This window comes from Rhinoderma darwinii, unplaced genomic scaffold (genome assembly GCF_050947455.1).
Source record: "Rhinoderma darwinii isolate aRhiDar2 unplaced genomic scaffold, aRhiDar2.hap1 Scaffold_4233, whole genome shotgun sequence".
In the NCBI taxonomy this organism is placed as follows: domain Eukaryota; kingdom Metazoa; phylum Chordata; class Amphibia; order Anura; family Rhinodermatidae; genus Rhinoderma; species Rhinoderma darwinii.
In genome coordinates, this window is record NW_027463780.1 from 40,709 (window position 1) to 57,529 (window position 16,821).

Consider the following 16,821-nt stretch of genomic DNA (forward strand, 5'->3'; position numbering starts at 1 on the left):
GTCAGTAAAATACCTGGGATAGTTTTTGCAGCCCGCAGGAGATCAGAAGCCGCAATCATCTGACTCCATGTTTACATTGTAAATCTGAAGATAATCCCGTTCCCCTCGTGTTGTTCGCGCCCTTCCTGTGACGGGCCATGACTTGTATGCGTCACTACAGGCGCGTGGCCATCATCACCGTTACCATCGGTCCCTTTGTTTTATAGGTGGCGCTCCTCCGTGGAAACTCGTTCCCGAGAAGACTCTCCAGCACATCAGACCTGGATGTCACCGGTCCTACTGAAGGCCCCTCGACAGCCAAAGACAACAAGGAAAATGTAAGTCCGAGCCTCCTAGTCCATGGAATACATGACCTTGTGTGACCTCTGGAAGGGCCGACAATCGTTTTGCCCCATGATTATAGGTAACACCTTTTGTGTGCTCCTTTGTAGGAAGTCTTCTTCAAAAGGCCGTTCTTGTGTCCGATTTCAAGAAGCAGGTTACGTAACCACGAGACCTTCAAGTCAAGGCCGAACTCTGCCCCCGCTCTCATGGTAAGCCTCAATACTATCTCAGGCTGTTCTGTGGGGTGGTGGCAAATAATGGATGACTAGATCAACCTGGTGCGGGGCGCCATTACCTCCGGCTCACATAGTGTTATCCCTCCCGTTGCAGTTCTCTCCTGAGAGGGTCGAGTATGACTTGGATTCTGAAAGCCCCGTCCGGTTACGCAAGTCTTCCCTGACGTTCTCTTTGAATGATGATGAAGATGACGACGACGATGGCTTCATGGAGATCATGGAGGACGATGATGTGAAGGTGCGTACGCCATCTTGTCGTTGTAGTGAGTTGGAGGCTTCTTCACTTTACATCAGGCCTATCAGCCATCTCCATTTTACTGACCTGCTTAATTGACTCATTTTCAGGGCGAACCAAACCTTCCAACTGGAATGGAGAACCTGCTGACCGCCCCCTTGAAGAAAGACGAGAAACTCGGCGCGGTAAGTTTCATGTCCGGTTGCGGAGCATTTCATTGTTGGGGTGCCCAAGTGTAGGATCCTCGTCATCGGTCGGGTCTGACTCAGTCGGTGACTTCTTGTTCCCCTTCATCTTAATAGGATCTGATTATAAGGAGCAAATGCCGCCGACTCTTCCGCTCGCCATCTATGCCGAGCAGCGTCATCCGACCAATCCTGAAACGCTTAGACAGACCAGACGACGATGACACGCCCGTTAAAACGAAGCGACATAAAAATGTGGTGCCGGCCTGTCTGGACAAGGTGGAGCCTGAACACAACGAGCCTGTAAGTTCAGGGGAGACGCGTTCTGCGCCATTTTCTTTGAAACGAACGTGAGATTTGTACTGTATTATGAGCTCATTATGACTTCACGCCTCTCGATGATTCATCCCTTGACGTTTCTTCGCTCTTTTCATACCAGAAAATGAAGTTGGGTCGTTCCAAGTCCCTTTGTGTTGAAACCGTTGAGAAGATTCTGGACAACGACCAAAAGGATTTGATTGGTGACTCCTCCAAGGTAAGAAAGAAGAAAGAATTCCCATAATAAATATATAAAAATAAATATTTTTTTTGCAATGTTCACGGTGGGGCCGAGTATTATATAATATATCGGATTAGAAAACGTCCAGGTCTTTTATCGTCTTCTGTGTGTTGTGTTTTATAGAAATACTTATTGAGGACGGTTGAGGGTCAGCACCAGGATCTGAAGTACATTACCCCAGAAATGGTGAGGACGGGTCCCGTGTCCACCATCTTGTCCCATATCACGTAAACACTTCAGAGTATAATGTCTCCGTATTTCTCCTATCAGATGAATGACGTGCTGAAAGGAAATTACGTGGATCACATTGACCGCTGCGTGGTGGTGGACTGCCGCTACCCATACGAATACGATGGCGGGCACATCAGGGTAAGGGCCGACATATCTTCATATTGGCGGATAAATGATGCCTGTCATCTGCGACCGTGCTTACTGCAATGTGTCCTCCTTCCTGTAGGGGGCAGTAAATCTACCAATGGAAAACGACGTGGAAGAGTTCCTCCTTAAGAAACCGTTTGCGCCGAGCAGCGAGGAGAAAAGAGTCATCATCATCTTCCATTGTGAATTCTCCTCCGAGAGAGGACCCCGCATGTACGTCTCCTTCCCCCGCACACATAAACGCCTATTACTTTATTCATCTGTAGATTCATTTGAGCATTAACAGGATTTTTCCGGTTTTTTGTAAACAACAATGTTTTCATTCACTGAAAGCAAACAGAAATCTTGCTAATGGTGAGAAATTGAAACAGAAAGATTTATCAAAACTGGTGGAAAGGAAAAGTGAAGTAGTTGCCCATGGCAACCAATCAGATTCCATCTCTCATTTTTCAAAGGCCCTTTGGAAAATGAAAGCAGCGACCTGATTGGTTGTCATGGGCAACAACTCAGCTTTTCCGTTGCACCAGTTTTGATAAATCTCCAAAAGTTCTACAACTTCTTATTATAGAGCGATTAAGATTTATTTGCATAAAATCGGAAAAGAACCTTTAAATTCTAGCCGCTGAGCTCCGTCTCCTCGGTATTTGCGAATCTGTGCGGGACCACGACAATTGTCATTTTTAGTATTTTTATTAATAATCAAAATTCCATGAATACATTTTTTATGAAGAAATAAAAATATAATAAATAAAAATAAATTTGATAATTCAATTAGAATTTGATTATTTAATAATAAAAAAATATATTAAAGGGGTTTTCCGCAGAGATGGACGTGATCTCTATCCTCGGTGTCTGATCGATGGGGGTCCGACGCTCGAAACCCCCGCCGATCAGCATCTTAAAGTGGGCGCGGCGCTCGTACACGTGTAGCGGTGGAGCATCGTATTCCAGTCTTCTCCCAATCAAACGGTCCGGGGCGCTGAGAGTTGGACCCCCACCGATCACATATTGATAACCCCCCTTTCATTTCTAGTTTTTAAATTGGTTTTAATAAAAAAAATAAACCTTTTATTTCTTCGTTAATGTAAATCTTTTCTTCGCTCGGCAGGTGCCGTTTTGTCAGGAAACGGGACAGGAACAGCAATGAATACCCGAAACTTCATTACCCCGAACTGTATGTGCTGAAAGGAGGCTACAAAGACTTCTACCCCAGCTACCAGGTAAGTGACTCCGCTGCCGGCCCCTAGGGGCCCAATCACCGCATAGAGAAAGCATTTAGAGTGCATGTGGCGTGAAAATAACGTGAAAAACAGCCATTTTTCTGGCATATAGTGGGTTAAAGTGAATCATTCCTGTCAGACCGGATGTATAGGAATCTGTATCACATGGTAGAAGTGCGGACCGGTACATAGGACCTGCTGCCCGCTGTATTATATGTAACATTGACCTTCCCGTTTCGCTGTTGCAGACGCGTTGCGAGCCTCAGTCCTACCGCTCCATGAATGACAAAGACTTTAAGGAACACCTGAAGCTCTTCCGAGCCAAGAGCAGGACCTGGGGGGGCGACAGGAGCAAGCGGGAGATCTACCGGCAACAGATGAAGATATAACGCAGCCCGGGATTCGCCCACAAGAAGGTGCTCCGAGGCTTATAAGGAGTCCGAGGGCCGGGCCCGCGGGCGGAGTACACAGAAATACGACTGGACGCTCGACTCCGGCTTCATTAGAAGGGTCACTTGTTACCTGTTCTGGGAAATATCACCAGACCTGGATTATCTTCATGTTAAACCGAGAATGGACCCCGCAGGCTGAAGGTCCGCGACGGATCCACCATCTCCCGCCATCTGCGAAGATGAAGAAAACGTCTCCACCGTCACCGCAAGGACGTCTTACGCCGCCGGTTGTCTGTATTTGCGTCTCGTATGTTTTATATGTTGTTGCACTTGCACTTTTATTCAATATTTGAAGATGGCGGCACGATCAATCAAGCGTCGCCACCGCCTGAGCGCAGGACCCGCCCACAAGCCGTCACTCTGCCCCTGAACGAGGGTGACGGGCGGCGCGCGTGTCACTGTTTATTTCTTTTTGTGAATCTTTTCTATCTCCTGCTTTACTTGCTTGTTCACTTTGTTTTATAGAATATGGGGGGGGGGGGTTGTGTTTATTTTGACATATCTTTAATATATGAATATTAACCACATCGACCGTTTCTGAGATTTTATACGGGAATATGTTCCGATCTGTTAATTCCGTTTTTTGTTTTTTTGCTAAATCAATCGGAGGAAAAGCCTAAAGTACACGTATGTCAGACGAGCCCGCTCATCTCAACGGGGCCGGCCGACCATCTAACGTGTATGACGGTATCCCGACCCTCGGCAGATCTCAGGGGAGAGACGGGTCGGACATGTTGAATTTGCCCGATCCTTTTGTTTGTTAGTAGAGAAGTCTGGAGGCGGCGTTCTCCCTATTATAAACACAAGCCGCACGCTGGGCTGGTATGGGGGAGTCTGGAGGAATAATGGGGTGGCCCGGCTGACCCCCATCTGGTGTGTGGCGAGCTGTAGACGCTTCATCAGATCATTTCTTATACTCGTACTTTCCACTCCCGTTTCCTTCAGCTGTAAGCGGCCATTTTGTATCCTAATCTTTGTTGCTTCGGCCTAGCAGTTCACTGGAGACCAGGGTAGAGTGAGACATCGCGCTGATGTAACGCCGGTTTCCAGCCATATAGTCGGTCGTTTTTCACAATGTCGGACTCCGTAGAGGAAGGTCCACTTTATTATTGTATGGGATGACTGATCCTACTCACAAAATGGCCGCCGCCGTATATCAGCCGAAACAACACGTTAATGGAACGGAGACTTTTCTTTACAACATTTCAATATTCAGTTTCAAGTAAAAAAAATTCTATTTCAATTGGGCAATAACAAAAAAAAACTAAAAATAGATATTTTAGATTTTTTTGTTTTTTTTTTAGTATTTTTTACTTTTTTTAATTGCCCAATTGAATTTTTTGTCTTTCGCTATTATTTACCGTGATATAATCTATAACGGAGAACGTTTTTATATAGAAATTAGTATAAAAAGCACTTCTAATTTTTTATTTTTTTTTACTAATTTCTATAATTGCTTTTCATTTGAAATATTTCGTGTTTTTTTACCAATCCTCGTCTGAATGTGTCATTGTGTATCCTCTGTCAGCGATAGTGCGGTGTGTTACATTACTCACGTTTATATACGCATTTTCTTATAAAGAATGATGGCGATCCGCCGTTCCCATGGGTTGTGCCTGTAACAATCGTGGCTTGGCGCGGCGGCGGCGGCCATCTTTAAATCCTCTGTATTAGAATTTATGCTTCTCGTATTTATGTGGTTTGCACATGTATCATTTTTTTTTTTTTGCTAAAATAATGCAATTTCCTTGGAGTAGCCGGTGGACTATTGCGAGGACTGTGATAACGGATGATTATTAGACGCTATATCTCGCCGCTCCCACCACGCTGTATGTTATATACGTTATATGTGTAAGATTCAGGGATATTAAAATTCTGATTGTTAAACGGTGACTGTCAGTGTTATTATTTCCCGCGTGATATTACCGGGGAGTCTTACATTGGAAACCGCCATGTCATCTGTCGGAAGGGGGGGGGGGGTCCTACCTAACCACAAAGCATCAGCGCTGCTCCGGGGGTCATGTTCTCTGACTTATCCCGGACTCAGCCCTGTTTGGGCATCTTGTAATTGCCCTCATTTATAGGGGTGTCCGCTGACGGGTTTCCTTTAAGGGAAATAATGGTGATGAAATGTTGTTTTTTCCAGAATTCTGATTCACGTGTCGCAGGCGTTTTGGGGATGTGTTGAAATTTTTGGTTTCCTTTGTGGGTTTTCTTTTGTCTGAGAGAATTTTCGCTCCTTAATACTTCGTGACGGGCGGAGATTTCTCCCCATTCTTGTAATAAATATATCATGTATGATCGACTCCGCTATGGCGCGCGGTGATTACATTTAACAGGGCTATGTTCACGGGAAATCCGTCCGAACTGGGGAAGAATGGGAGGTCACTAAATCTGGTTGCTAGGGATTCACTGCCAAACAACCTGCATTTCCCTCTCAGGTTATCATAGCAACCACTTTGAGGTTATCATAGCAACCACTTTGAGGTTATCATAGCAACCACTTAGGGTATGTTCACACGGCTTATTTAGGGACGTAATTCGGGCGTTTTCCACCTCAATTTACGTCCGAAAATGTGGCTCGATAGCGTTGGCAAACATCTGCCCATTCATTTGAATGGGTCTTACGATGTTCTGTTCCGACGGTCATTTTTTTTTTACGCCCTGCTGTCAAAAGGCGGGGCGTAAAAAGACCCCCGCGTCAAAGAAGTGCCTGTCACTTCTTCAGACGTTAAATGGAGCCGTTTTCCATTGACTCCATGGAAAAACAGCTCCAATTACGTCTGTAATTGACGCAGCGAAAAAGCGCCTGCACATGCCATTACGGCTGAAATTACGGAGCTGTTTTCTCCTGAAAACAGCCCCGTCATTTCAGCCGTACCGGACGCTGCCGTGTGAACATACCCTTAGAGGTTATCATAGCAACCACTTTGTCATGATTGCTCAGGCGCTGGTGACACAAAACCTCGGCAGTACTTAATCCGCGCGTGTCGCTGTCCCTTGCTGCCTTATTAATCAGATTATTAATTTTTTTGCTTCAATTCTTTGTACGGAGAAGCCTCCTGATCTATCTGCGGTGTATATGGAGCTGGAGGCTTCTCGTCTTACGTACCGCCAGTTTTCCGGTGACCGCCTCTCATGCGTTGTCCGCGCTCCGCCCTTTGTGAATCTTGATTGGCAAAGTCAATATTTTTCAGGCAGCAGCTTGTAGGGGCTTCCGCCCTCGTACTGCAGACGCCATTTCTTGGTTTCGCTCCAGCGCATACTTGAAAATTTTGAGAATGAGAATCCGGTGGATTCTGAAAAGTGGCGTTTGAAGCGGCGTGCACTTTTTTATTTCCTGTATGCCCCGCCCAATTATATAAGACCATAATAGTCCCACATGGATACCTTCATCGCACCCCAAAATAAAAAGACCTCCGAAACTTGTGATCTCCATACTGCGGCTCTCCAGCAAACTACAACTCCCAGCCTTCGGCTTTCAAGGCACGCGTGGATCTGCCGTTTCGGAAACGTTGGAGAGCCCAAGGTTGGCGATCACTGATGTAAATACCAGACAGTTACTCGCCTCTCCCCGTTCCTGCAGTCCAGGAACGGGGACTATGTTATCGAGAGGATACGGGGAACGCTTGGAGATCACTTCAGTCCATGGCGGAAAGGTTCAGTTTCAAACGGAATTCCCTCCATCGTCTCCAGTGAATCAGGCCGTGATGATCACATAATTACTGAGGATTGGTTTTGTTTTTTTACAGGACAACCTGAGCAATGCTGAAGGGTCGCTGCTGGGACCGGCTTCATTAAATCAAATGCTCCACTCCCTTCACCCCATACATGTCTTTTGTGGAATCTGTAATACCCCTTTAACAAAGATCTGTCGCCTCCGCTGACGCGTCTGTTTTAGTAAATTCTAGTATTGTCCATGAAATAACATTCTGGGACATATTTTCTTCGAACTCCTCATGGTGCCGTTCCTCTATTATTCCTATTAGAAATTGACAACTGGGTGTTAGCATCTCCCTTGTCAAATGGGCGTGTCCCTACACAGCCTGAGATTGTGAGCGCTGATTGGACAGTGTCAGTCGGTGTAGGGACACGCCCCCAAATGGTAACACCTAGTTGTCAATTTATTCATACACTTCTAGGAGGAATAACAGAGGAACAGCACAGCCTAGAGTTCTAATAAAATATGTTCCAGAAAAGTTATTTCATGGGGAATACAATTATTGACTAAAACAGACGTCAGGAGAGGCGGCCGGTCGTCTGTACGGATATAATATATAAGTTACACTAGTCATGTCAATGCTCCGCAGCTGCTGCAGCTTCTTACAACATCCCATTGTGTCTAGTAAACAGATGGAGATCCAGCGGATATATATATATATATATAGATCCTGCATGTAGAGAGATCCAGCGGATATATAGATCCTGCATGTACAGAGATCCAGCGGATATATAGATCCTGCATGTAGAGATCCAGCTGATATATAGATCCTGCATGTACAGAGATCCAGCTGATATATAGATCCTGCATGTAGAGATCCAGCGGATATATAGATCCTGCATGTACAGAGATCCAGTGGATATATAGATCCTGCATGTAGAGATCCAGCGGATATATAGATCCTGCATGTACAGAGATCCAGTGGATATATAGATCCTGCATGTAGAGATCCAGCTGATATATAGATCCTGCATGTACAGAGATCCAGTGGATATATAGATCCTGCATGTAGAGAGCCAGCTGATATATAGATCCTGCATGTACAGAGATCCAGCTGATATATATAGATCCTGCATGTACAGAGATCCAGCTGATATATATAGATCCTGCATGTACAGAGATCCAGCTGATATATATAGATCCTGCATGTACAGAGATCCAGCTGATATATATAGATCCTGCATGTAGAGATCCAGCGGATATATAGATCCTGCATGTAGAGATCCAGCGGATATATAGATCCTGCATGTACAGAGATCCAACTGATATATAGATCCTGCATGTACAGAGATCCAGCTGATATATAGATCCTGCATGTAAAGATCCAGCTGATATATAGATCCTGCATGTACAGAGATCCAGTGGATATATATATATCCTGCATGTAGAGATCCAGCTGATATATAGATCCTGCATGTACAGAGATCCAGCTGATATATAGCTCCTGCATGTACAGAGATCCAGCGGATATATAGATACTGCATGTACATAGATCCTGCATGTCGAGATCCAGCTGATATATAGATCCTGCATGTACAGAGATCCAGTGGATATATAGATCCTGCATGTACAGAGATCCAGCTGATATATAGATCCTGCATGTACAGAGATCCAGTGGATATATAGATCCTGCATGTAGAGAGCCAGCTGATATATAGATCCTGCATGTACAGAGATCCAGAGGATATATATATCCTGCATGTAGAGATCCAGCTGATATATAGATCCTGCATATACAGAGATCCAGCTGATATATAGATCCTGCATGTACAGAGATCCAGCGGATATATAGATCCTGCATGTACAGAGATCCAGCTGATATATAGATCCTGCATGTAGAGATCCAGCTGATATATAGATCCTGCATGTACAGAGATCCAGCGGATATATAGATCCTGCATGTACAGAGATCCAGCTGATATATAGATCCTGCATGTACAGAGATCCAGCGGATATATAGATCCTGCATGTACAGAGATCCAGTGGATATATAGATCCTGCATGTACAGAGATCCAGCTGATATATAGATCCTGCATGTACAGAGATCCAGCTGATATATAGATCCTGCATGTACAGAGATCCAGCTGATATATAGATCCTGCATGTAGAGATCCAGCTGATATATAGATCCTGCATGTACAGAGATCCAGCGGATATATAGATCCTGCATGTACAGAGATCCAGCTGATATATAGATCCTGCATGTACAGAGATCCAGCTGATATATATAGATCCTGCATGTACAGAGATCCAGCTGATATATATAGATCCTGCATGTACAGAGATCCAACTGATATATAGATCCTGCATGTACAGAGATCCAGCTGATATATAGATCCTGCATGTACAGAGATCCAGCTGATATATAGATCCTGCATGTAGAGATCCAGCTGATATATAGATCCTGCATGTACAGAGATCCAGCTGATATATAGATCCTGCATGTACAGAGATCCAGCGGATATATAGATCCTGCATGTACAGAGATCCAGCTGATATATAGATCCTGCATGTACAGAGATCCAGCTGATATATAGATCCTGCATGTACAGAGATCCAGCTGATATATAGATACTGCATGTAGAGATCCAGCTGATATATAGATCCTGCATGTACAGAGATCCAGCTGATATATAGATCCTGCATGTACAGAGATCCAGCGGATATATAGATTCTGCATGTACAGAGATCCAGCTGATATATAGATCCTGCATGTAGAGATCCAGCTGATATATAGATCCTGCATGTACAGAGATCCAGCTGATATATAGATCCTGCATGTACAGAGATCCAGCTGATATATAGATCCTGCATGTAGAGATCCAGCTGATATATAGATCCTGCATGTACAGAGATCCAGCGGATATATAGATCCTGCATGTACAGAGATCCAGCTGATATATAGATCCTGCATGTACAGAGATCCAGCTGATATATATAGATCCTGCATGTACAGAGATCCAGCTGATATATATAGATCCTGCATGTACAGAGATCCAGCTGATATATAGATCCTGCATGTACAGAGATCCAGCTGATATATAGATCCTGCATGTACAGAGATCCAGCTGATATATAGATCCTGCATGTAGAGATCCAGCTGATATATAGATCCTGCATGTACAGAGATCCAGCTGATATATAGATCCTGCATGTACAGAGATCCAGCGGATATATAGATCCTGCATGTACAGAGATCCAGCTGATATATAGATCCTGCATGTACAGAGATCCAGCTGATATATAGATCCTGCATGTACAGAGATCCAGCTGATATATAGATCCTGCATGTAGAGATCCAGCTGATATATAGATCCTGCATGTACAGAGATCCAGCTGATATATAGATCCTGCATGTACAGAGATCCAGCTGATATATAGATCCTGCATGTACAGAGATCCAGCTGATATATAGATCCTGCATGTAGAGATCCAGCTGATATATAGATCTTGCATGTACAGAGATCCAGCTGATATATAGATCCTGCATGTACAGAGATCCAGCTGATATATAGATCCTGCATGTAGAGATCCAGCTGATATATAGATCCTGCATGTACAGAGATCCAGCTGATATATATTAGTCCTTCTCAATTAATTAGAAGATCATCAAAAAGTTCATTTATTTCAGTAATTCAATTCAAAGTCTCTCTCATATATTCTATAGATTCATCACACAGAGGGATCTATTTCCAGCAGTTTCTTCTTTTAATGTTGATGATTATGGGAACAGTTACTGAAAACCCAACATTTAGTGTCTCGGAAAATGAGAATATTGGGTGTTAGTTGCAGATTGTGGACTCGTGGTGTGACCCTCTAATCAGCCAATCAACAAAAAACACCCGCAAAGGTTTCCTAAGTCTTTACAATGACGGGTCTGCTGCTCGGTGTCCACAGTCCTGTTCTCAGATGACAGTAAATTTGGCATTATATTTGGAAGGTCCCGGAGTCTGGAGGAGAGTGGAGAGGAGTCAGTCCAAGTGTCCTGCGGTCCAGTGTGAAGTGTCCGCAGTCAGTGATGGTTTGGGGGCCGTGTCATCTGCTGGTGCCGGTCACTGTGTTATATCAAGTCTGGAGTCAGCGCAGCGTCTAGCAGGACATTCCCAGCACTTCATGCTTCCCTCTGCTGACAAGCTTTATGGAGACGCGGATTTCATTTTCTAGCAGGACTTGGCACCTGCCCACACTGCCAAAAGTACCAACACCAGGTGTAATAACCACAGTATCCCTGCACCTGATTGGCCAGCAAACTCGCCAACCTAAACCCCATGAAAAATCTATAGGATATTGTCAAGAGGAAGATGAGACCCCAGACCCAACAATGCAGACGAGCTGAAGGCCGATATCAAAGCAACCTGGGCCTCCATAACACCTCAGCAGTGCCACAGGCTGATCGCCCCCATGCCACGCTGCATTGATAACACCTCAGCAGTGCCACAGGCTGATCGCCCCCATGCCACGCCGCATTGATAACACCTCAGCAGTGACACAGGCTGATCGCCTCCATGCCACGTCGCATTGATAACACCTCAGCAGTGCCACAGACTGATCGCCTCCATGCCACGCCGCATTGATAACACCTCAGCAGTGCCACAGACTGATCGCCCCCATGCCATGCCGCATTGATAACACCTCAGCAGTAACACAGGCTGATCGCCTCCATGCCACGCCGCATTGATAACACCTCAGCAGTAACACAGGCTGATCGCCTCCATGCCACGCCGCATTGATAACACCTCAGCAGTGCCACAGGCTGATCGCCTCCATGCCACGCCGCATTGATAACACCTCAGCAGTGCCACAGACTGATCGCCCCCCATGCCATGCCGCATTGATAACACCTCAGCAGTAACACAGGCTGATCGCCTCCATGCCACGCCGCATTGATAACACCTCAGCAGTGCCACAGGCTGATCGCCTCCATGCCACGTCGCATTGATAACACCTCAGCAGTGACACAGGCTGATCACCTCCATGCCATGCCGCATTGATAACACCTCAGCAGTGCCACAGGCTGATCGCCTCCATGCCACGTCGCATTGATAACACCTCAGCAGTGCCACAGGCTGATCGACTCCATGCCACGCTGCATTGATAACACCTCAGCAGTAACACAGGCTGATCACCTCCATGTCACGCCGCATTGATAACACCTCAGCAGTGCCACAGGCTGATCGTCTCCATGCCACGCCGCATTGATAACCTCAGCAGGTGCCACAGGCTGATCGCCTTCATGCCACGCCACATTGATAACCTCAGCAGTGCCACAGGCTGATCGCCTCCATACCACGCCGCATTGATAACACCTCAGCAGTGCCACAGGCTGATCGCCTTCATGCCACGCCACATTGATAACCTCAGCAGTGCCACAGGCTGATCACCTCCATGCCACACCGCATTGATTCAGTAATTTATGCAGAGTCGGAGCCCCGACCAAGTATTGAGGGCAGATACTGGACAGACTTGACACTAAATTTGGGGTTTTCAGTAACTGTTCCCATAATCATCAACATTAGAAGAAAAAAATGCTGGAAATAGATCCCTCTGTGTGATGAATCTATAGAATATACGAGACACTTTTCGAATTGAATTACTGAAATAAATGAACTTTTTGATGATCTTCTAATTCATTGAGAAGGACTAGTAGATCCAGCATGCTTATAGATCCTCTCACAAGTGACAGGTTTAGATACAGCAGCTCAGCAGACAGTATCACACATGATAAGCCTAGATACAGTGGCTTATCAGAAAGTATCACACATAATAGGATTAGATACACAGCACAGCAGCATACTGTCTACATGTTAATATTATTATATAATGTCAGTTACTGTGAAATGACATTTGCCTTCAATTAGGTTCGGGTCACAAATTGTCATTATTTTCAAGTATTTCTGGTCACGCTTCATTTACACAATGTGTGAAAAATCTACAAGATAATTGAGATGCTAACAATGTTTTTCTTCTGTGTTTTCACCCACAACAAAGGAACTGAAATTTCTCCACCCAAAGCAAATATTCAAAGCCACAGGCCGGATACATGAGAAACAACAGAAATCCTCTTATTCAAATACTACCCTCTATATACAAGAATATAACTACTATAATACTGCTCCCTATATACAAGAATATAACTACTATAATACTGCTCCCTATATACAAGAATATAACTACTATAATACTGCCCCCCTATATACAAGAATATAACTACTATAATACTGCTCCTATATACAAGATTATAACTACTATAATACTGCTCCTATATACAAGAATATAACTACTATACTACTGCTCCTATATACAAGAATATAACTACTATAATACTGCCTCTATATACAAGAATATAACTATTATAATACTGCTCCTATATACAAGAATATAACTACTATAATACTGTTCCTGTATACAAGAATATAACTACTATAATACTGCCTCCTATGTACAAGAATATAACTACTATAATACTGCTCCCTATATACAAGAATATAACTACTATAATACTGCCCCTATATACAAGAATATAACTACTATAATACTGCCCCTATATACAAGAATATAACTACTATAATACTGCTCCCTATATACAAGAATATAACTACTATAATACTGCCCCTATATACAAGAATATACATGTTCCTGTATACAAGAATATAACTACTATAATACTGCCTCCTATGTACAAGAATATAACTACTATAATACTGCTCCCTATATACAAGAATATAACTACTATAATACTGCTCCCTATATACAAGAATATAACTACTATAATACTGCCCCTATATACAAGAATATAACTACTATAATACTGCCCCTATATACAAGAATATAACTACTATAATACTGCTCCCTATATACAAGAATATAACTACTATAATACTGCCTCCTATATACAAGAATATAACTACTATAATACTGCCCCTATATACAATATAACTACTATAATACTGCCCCCTATATACAAGAATATAACTACTATAATACTGCTCCTATATACAAGAATATAACTACTATAATACTGCCCCTATATACAAGAATATAACTACTATAATACTGCTCCCTATATACAAGAATATAACTACTATAATACTGCCTCCTATATACAAGAATATAACTACTATAATACTGCCCCTATATACAATATAACTACTATAATACTGCCCCCTATATACAAGAATATAACTACTATAATACTGCTCCTATATACAAGAATATAACTATTATAATACTGCTCCTATATACAAGAATATAACTACTATAATACTGTTCCTGTATACAAGAATATAACTACTATAATACTGCCTCCTATGTACAAGAATATAACTACTATAATACTGCTCCCTATATACAAGAATATAACTACTATAATACTGCCCCTATATACAAGAATATAACTACTATAATACTGCCCCTATATACAAGAATATAACTACTATAATACTGCTCCCTATATACAAGAATATAACTACTATAATACTGCCCCTATATACAAGAATATACATGTTCCTGTATACAAGAATATAACTACTATAATACTGCCTCCTATGTACAAGAATATAACTACTATAATACTGCTCCCTATATACAAGAATATAACTACTATAATACTGCTCCCTATATACAAGAATATAACTACTATAATACTGCCCCTATATACAAGAATATAACTACTATAATACTGCCCCTATATACAAGAATATAACTACTATAATACTGCTCCCTATATACAAGAATATAACTACTATAATACTGCCCCTATATACAAGAATATAACTACTATAATACTGCTCACTATATACAAGAATATAACTACTATAATACTGCCGCCTATATACAAGAATATAACTACTATAATACTGCTCCCTATATACAAGAATATAACTACTATAATACTGCTCTTATATACAAGAATATAACTACTATAATACTGCTACTGTATACAAGAATATAACTACTATAATACTGCTCCCTATATACAAGAATATAACTACTATAATACTGCCCCCCTATATACAAGAATATAACTACTATAATACTGCTCCTATATACAAGATTATAACTACTATAATACTGCTCCTATATACAAGAATATAACTACTATACTACTGCTCCTATATACAAGAATATAACTACTATAATACTGCCTCTATATACAAGAATATAACTATTATAATACTGCTCCTATATACAAGAATATAACTACTATAATACTGTTCCTGTATACAAGAATATAACTACTATAATACTGCCTCCTATGTACAAGAATATAACTACTATAATACTGCTCCCTATATACAAGAATATAACTACTATAATACTGCCCCTATATACAAGAATATAACTACTATAATACTGCCCCTATATACAAGAATATAACTACTATAATACTGCTCCCTATATACAAGAATATAACTACTATAATACTGCCCCTATATACAAGAATATACATGTTCCTGTATACAAGAATATAACTACTATAATACTGCCTCCTATGTACAAGAATATAACTACTATAATACTGCTCCCTATATACAAGAATATAACTACTATAATACTGCTCCCTATATACAAGAATATAACTACTATAATACTGCCCCTATATACAAGAATATAACTACTATAATACTGCCCCTATATACAAGAATATAACTACTATAATACTGCTCCCTATATACAAGAATATAACTACTATAATACTGCCCCTATATACAAGAATATAACTACTATAATACTGCTCACTATATACAAGAATATAACTACTATAATACTGCCGCCTATATACAAGAATATAACTACTATAATACTGCTCCCTATATACAAGAATATAACTACTATAATACTGCTCTTATATACAAGAATATAACTACTATAATACTGCTACTGTATACAAGAATATAACTACTATAATACTGCTCCCTATATACAAGAATATAACTACTATAATACTGCCCCTATATACAAGAATATAACTACTATAATACTGCCCCCTATATACAAGAATATAACTACTATAATACTGCTCCCTATATACAAGAATATAACTACTATAATACTGCTCCTGTATACAAGAATATAACTACTATAATACTGCTCCCTATATACAAGAATATAACTACTATAATACTGCCCCTATATACAAGAATATAACTACTATAATACTGCCCCCTATATACAAGAATATAACTACTATAATACTGCTCCTATATACAAGAATATAACTACTATAATACTGCTCCTATATACAAGAATATAACTTCTGTAATACTGCCCCTATATACAAGAATATAACCACTATAATACTGCCCCTATATACAAGAATATAACTACTATAATACTGCCCCCCTATATACAAGAATATAACTACTATAATACTGCCCCTATATACAAGAATATAACTACTATAATACTGCCCTCTATATACAAGAATATAACTACTATAATACTGCTCCCTATATACAAGAATATAACTACTATAATACTGCCCCTAGATACAAGAATATAACTACTATA

General features: G+C 41.6%; 1 protein-coding gene across 2 annotated transcripts in view; it reads left to right on the top strand.

The window, feature by feature from the left end:
- The window catches only part of LOC142710333 (M-phase inducer phosphatase 2-like), a 35,980-nt gene extending 30,504 nt beyond the window's left edge, over positions 1 to 5,476 (top strand). For both annotated transcript variants that reach the window (XM_075848548.1, XM_075848547.1), the window contains 11 exons: positions 207 to 317; positions 432 to 533; positions 655 to 798; positions 906 to 980; positions 1,098 to 1,283; positions 1,420 to 1,515; positions 1,663 to 1,725; positions 1,810 to 1,908; positions 1,997 to 2,130; positions 3,026 to 3,137; positions 3,386 to 5,476. In XM_075848548.1, coding sequence (XP_075704663.1) covers positions 207 to 317; positions 432 to 533; positions 655 to 798; positions 906 to 980; positions 1,098 to 1,283; positions 1,420 to 1,515; positions 1,663 to 1,725; positions 1,810 to 1,908; positions 1,997 to 2,130; positions 3,026 to 3,137; positions 3,386 to 3,526 — 1,263 coding nt within the window. In that variant the 3' untranslated portion in view covers positions 3,527 to 5,476. The remainder of the gene's footprint in view (positions 1 to 206; positions 318 to 431; positions 534 to 654; positions 799 to 905; positions 981 to 1,097; positions 1,284 to 1,419; positions 1,516 to 1,662; positions 1,726 to 1,809; positions 1,909 to 1,996; positions 2,131 to 3,025; positions 3,138 to 3,385) is intronic.
- Positions 5,477 to 16,821: the final 11,345 nt, after the last annotated feature.